General features: G+C 40.3%; 1 protein-coding gene across 1 annotated transcript in view; it reads left to right on the plus strand.

The window, feature by feature from the left end:
• Positions 1–1924: 1924 nt before the first annotated feature.
• Positions 1925–5421, plus strand: part of LOC116523677 (coagulation factor IX-like) — a 13624-nt gene continuing 10127 nt past the window's right edge. The window contains 2 exon segments of the mRNA XM_032238805.1: positions 1925–2082; positions 3389–3552. Coding sequence (XP_032094696.1) covers positions 2013–2082; positions 3389–3552 — 234 coding nt within the window. The 5' untranslated portion in view covers positions 1925–2012.

Consider the following 5421-nt stretch of genomic DNA (forward strand, 5'->3'; position numbering starts at 1 on the left):
CCAAGATCTATTCCATTTTATTGCCCTTCATTGCACCACCCACAAAGTTTCAACCAAACGTAGCACAGACAACCTTACAAAGCAAGCTATGACCTCTGACAGCAACCAATCAGGATACTCTTCCTGTGCCCCAGGAAGTTCAAAGCCCAGAGAGGGCATAAAACCCAGGGACTTTCAGCATCTCTGCCCTTTTCACCCAGGAGCTCCAAAGCATGTGATCCTGTCCACCATTAAACCATCTTTCCAAAAGCCTCCATGTTTCCAGTGTCTTTTTCCCCACTTGGAACTGGACCCAGAAGGACATTTGTTCCAACACATCCCTTCCTCCCTCACTCCTTCCATCCATCTGAATTCTCAAAACAAAACACTGAGAGACAAAATTAATCTATATCTATATCTATATCTATATCTATATCTATATCTATATCTATATCTATATCTATATCTATATCTATATCTATATCTATATCTATATCTATATCTATCTATCTATCTATCTATCTATCTATCTATCTATCTATCTATATCTATATCTATATCTATATCTATATCTATATCTATCTATCTATATCTATCTATCTATCTATCTATATCTATCTATCTATCATCTATCTATCTATCTATCTATCTATCTATCTCTATCTCTATCTCTATCTCTATCTCTATCTCTATCTCTATCTCTATCTCTATCTCTATCTCTATCTCTATATCTATATCTATATCTATATCTATATCATCATCTATATCTATATCTATATCTATATCATCTATATCTATATCTATATCTATATCTATATCTATATCTATATCTATATCTATATCTATATCTATATCTATATCTATATCTATATCTATATCTATATCTATATCTATATCTATCTAATCTAATCTATATCTATATCTATATCTATATCTATATATCTCTATCTCATCTATACCTATATCTATATATATCTTTGCGTCACAATCACTGTTTTACACACTAAATATCCCAATGACCTCAACTGCTCCACATAGGCCTTGGGTTCCAGACTTCCTAATAATTTCTTGCTTTCCTGCATCCTTTTTAAAGGGAGCTGGATTCCAGCCTCCAGGTGACTTCCAACCGATCAGAATTCGTTACCGATCTGGATAAATGCTTCGGTTAATGCCGCCCAGCCTTAAAACACATTTAAGTGCTTTTTTAAAAAACAGTCGAGAACATTGTTAGCATGCCAGCAGGATCTGCCAGCTTGATGAATTACTCACAGTATTTACTCATCTCCCAGCCGTCCTGGTATCATTCAACAAGGGAAAGGGCTTCTGAATGGAGACCTCTCAAAGCTGGTTTTGCATTTATTTATATTTGTTTGGAGAGGGCTAGGCCTAGATTACTTTAACTGGATTATTGCAAATCACTGGGAAACTTCAGCTGTATATAAAGGGGAAATCGGCGTCTTTCAGACGTTTTTGATCTTCAGTTCCCATCCTCCTCCTACACCGCGGTCAATGGTAGAACAGACAAGGGATGGGTCCATCACTGAGGTGGTCTTCAGCAGGTTCTGACCAGTTCTGGAGAATCGGTAGTGGAAATTTTGAGTAGTTCAGAGAACCGGCAAATACCACCTCTGGCTGGCCGCGCCCCATCTATTCTCTGCATCCTGAGTCCCAGCTGATCAGGAGGAATTGGGGATTTCGCAGTAACCTTCCCCTGGAGTGGGGTGCTTTCAAACTGCTAGGTTGGCAGAAGCTAGGACAAGTAACCAGAGCTCACTCCGTTACGCGGTGCTAGGGATTCGAACTGCCGACCTTTCTGATCGACAAACTCAGTGTCTTAGCCACTGAGCCACTGCGTCCCTAGCACCTTGTTTATGCTGCTGTTTTGCATCTGGAAAAGCCCACGGGAGGACCTTGAGGGAAAGGTTGACCGCTGTGTTAAACCCAAAACAAATATGTACTTACCCTTTGTAATGAGGGATCCAGAGGTGCCCATTCCTGCGACGTTAGCAAAGCTGCTGTGAAGCTGAAGGAAAATGGCCCACCGCGGCTTTGCCTTGGTCCTCGGACTGCTGGGAGGTCTTCTTCTTCTCACTGAGTGTGCAGGTTGGTTTCCTTCTCAGCTAAGCTTCTTCTGGTTGGAGATGAAAAGCTGTTTTTGTCACCCATTAAGGAATAAGTCACGGGTAATAAGTTCAACTTAAAGCCTCTAAAGATTGCACGGATATCGGATTAGACCAAACAACTCTCATCCGTTGCAGCTGCAACTTTACGTGCAGGCACTTAGTAGGACTTGCTCCCAAGTCATTGTGTATAAATTTGGTTTGCAACGAATAAACCTTTGCATCTACCCAACCGATAAAATTGTAGATTTGGGGAATAGTTTCAAAAGTACTTTGTGAATAAGCAACTTGTCTTTGTATTCCTTGAGGATAATTTGCTTTTTATCCAAGAAGTTTGGTTATAAATCCTTCCTCCCTCCACCATTCGGTCAGAGTCGTAGAAGCTTCTTGGATGAGAAGCAAAATGTCTTCAAGGAAAAAGAAAATCTTTTGAAAAAGATCTTTTGGGACAACCATGACCTGGATGACTGAGAACAGCACTTGGGAAACAGTAAGTGGGAAAAGAGAGAGGTTATTAAAACGTGGCTGCTTATACGGACAAATACCCATTTTAAAAGTTAGAACCGCATTTACAATAATGGAATTAGTAATCCCAAATGTACATTTCAAATCGAACTTGGATTGTTTGTAAGGAATTTACACTGAAATGAATCCCCAATGCACTGGCATTCGATTTGCTGAAAATGTAATTCGAAACAGCTAAATTATAGCCTTCATAAATTTCTAGGACTTTCTATTGTTCGTTTTAAGGTATTGTATGTTACTATTGCTGTTGATCAGGATTGCTCAGCCCCTCTGGAAATCTCTTCTATTGATGGCTAGCGATAAAAAAAGTTTAATTATTATCTTCCTGGGGAAAGGGATAATAGATTGCAGAGCTGCCTTTGATTTTATCAACCATCGTTTAGCTTTTCAATATTGACCAGTGAAATTCACAACAAAAGAATACAGTCATATCTTCCTTGTCTCAATAAAGATGAATCTGCAGCCTTCCTGGGAACGTTAGGCTAAACGATATTTATTACAGTACAGAATTCAAAAAAAGAAAATACTTCATTGGCAGTACTGCCAATGAAATATTTCCTCTTTTTTTTAGAAAAAATCCATTCTAAGCTAGTATAAAAGAGTTTGCATTGTTCTTTTGGATAAAATAACGTACAAAAACAGGACGATCGTTATGAAACAAAACTGGAAAAACCCCACATGTCTTTTGATTTTTTTCACCCCCGGTTCCGTTCCCCTAGAGAACATTTCTGTCTATAACCTCTCCCTTGGTTTTTGTGTTGTAGTTTTTATTAATCAGCAAAAGGCAAGTTCTGTCTTGCATCGATATAGAAGGTATAATTCTGGACACCTTGAAGAGATTCTTAAAGGAAATCTGGAACGGGAGTGCATTGAGGAAATATGCGATTATGAAGAAGCCCGAGAGGTTTTTGAAGATGACGCTCAAACGGTGATTAGAGGCATCAAGAGAAGTTAATTTCTTTCTCCTTCCTTCCTTCTTTTGTTCCTCCTCCTCCTTCCTCCCCCTCCCCCTCTTTTCTTTCTCCTTCTGCTACTCCTCTTCTCCTTCTCCTCCTTATCCCTCCTCCCGTCCCCACCTCCTCTTTATCTCCTTCTCCCCCACCTCTTTCTCCTCCTCCTCTTCTTCTCCTCCTCCTCCTCTTCTTCCTCCTCCCTCTTTTCCTCTTCCTCCTCCTTTTCTTCCTCTTCTTATTCTCCTCCTCCTCCTCCTCTTCTTCTTCTCCTTCCTCCTCTGCCTCCTCCCACCTCCTCCCCCTCCACTAACAAAATGCCTACTAACCAAATAATTTGGTAATCTCTTATCATGCATTTCAGGTGGTTACATAGCCACCATCTTCATCCCTATCCTGATCAGGGTGCCATAAATAGGTTTTTCCAGAAGAGTATTCCTGGGGAATGAGGTCTTGATTCAAGTTTGGAAGGATGGGTGCCAAATTAGTTCCTTTCTCATTCAAAACCAGCCCTGTGAATTTCATTGAGAAATGTATGCAATTTATCAATGGATAGCTTGCAGAATACATCCAACATGACCTTCAAGATCAGGTCCAATGTGACCTTCTTCAATTTCAGTAGGCCTATCTTTATTCTTCCAAATATCTATGTGGACCAATCAAGTCTAGAAGCATTATTTAGATTTGAAACCAAAGGAGATACTCTATGACCAGGAGGAACTTCTCAAAGGATGGGACTTGTAGATGTGTTGTTTAGTTTATGGACGTGGTTAGAAAGTGTATATCTGAGAGACAATGAGATCATTACCACAAATGAACTTTGGGTCTGAATTTAGAATCAATTCTATTTCTACTTGAATGCAATGTTGTAAATTGTTGTTGTTGTTTTTTTCAGGTGATATTTTGGAAGAAATATATTGGTAAGTGTTCCTTCAAAAGAATCGTCAACACACGTCTAGCATTCTAGCTCTCCTTTGATAAAGACTCTGTGGACTTCAACTCCCAGAATTCCCAGCCAACCAGACCTCCGGCCTTCCATTTCAAAAGTCACATTTTCATTAGATGGAAAATACTTTTGAGAAGTAGCAATAGCAATAGCAATAGCAGATAGATTTATATACCGCTTCATAGGGCTTTCAGCCCTCTCTAAGCGGTTTACAGAGTCAGCATATTGCCCCCAACAATCCGGGTCCTCATTTTACCCACCTTGGAAGGATGGAAGGCTGAGTCAACCCTGAGCCGGTGAGATTTGAACCGCTGAACTGCTGATCTAGCAGTAGTCTGCAGTGCTGCATTTAACCACTGCGCCACCTCAAACCCAACTTCCTTGTCTCTATCTCACCCGATAAGCTTATTCTTATTCTTTCTCTCTCATCATTAAAGATCCTTGTTCAGCCAACAATGGAGATTGTGGGCAGATTTGCAGAAATGAGCGAATAGGGACGGCAGCGTGTTCCTGTGTTGATGGATACCATCTGTTAGAAGACCAGAAGACCTGTGAGCCATCAGGTAAACCTGGGAGGGAGGGATATTTATTTATTCATTCCATTTCTGTAGCTGCTCATCTCAATCATCTTTGATCTGAGGATCTCCGTTGTCTCCCATGCATTGAGCCTGTGGTTGTATGATAATTTGGCAATGAGATGCATCGCTAAGATGGTTTGACTCACCAATCCAGAGGTTCTGATGGATCACAGCAGTGAACAAGCATCTCCAAGCTTCATTCTTCTTGGCCACCATCCCCTTCTGTAGCTGTCAAGGGTTCCGATGGATGCCATAACTAAATCATGAGCTTTCAAGTCAAAAGAAATCCAGTTATTTATTAGGAGCCACATGTTGGCATGCAA

Source organism: Thamnophis elegans, unplaced genomic scaffold (genome assembly GCF_009769535.1).
Source record: "Thamnophis elegans isolate rThaEle1 unplaced genomic scaffold, rThaEle1.pri scaffold_91_arrow_ctg1, whole genome shotgun sequence".
NCBI classification, from domain to species: domain Eukaryota; kingdom Metazoa; phylum Chordata; class Lepidosauria; order Squamata; family Colubridae; genus Thamnophis; species Thamnophis elegans.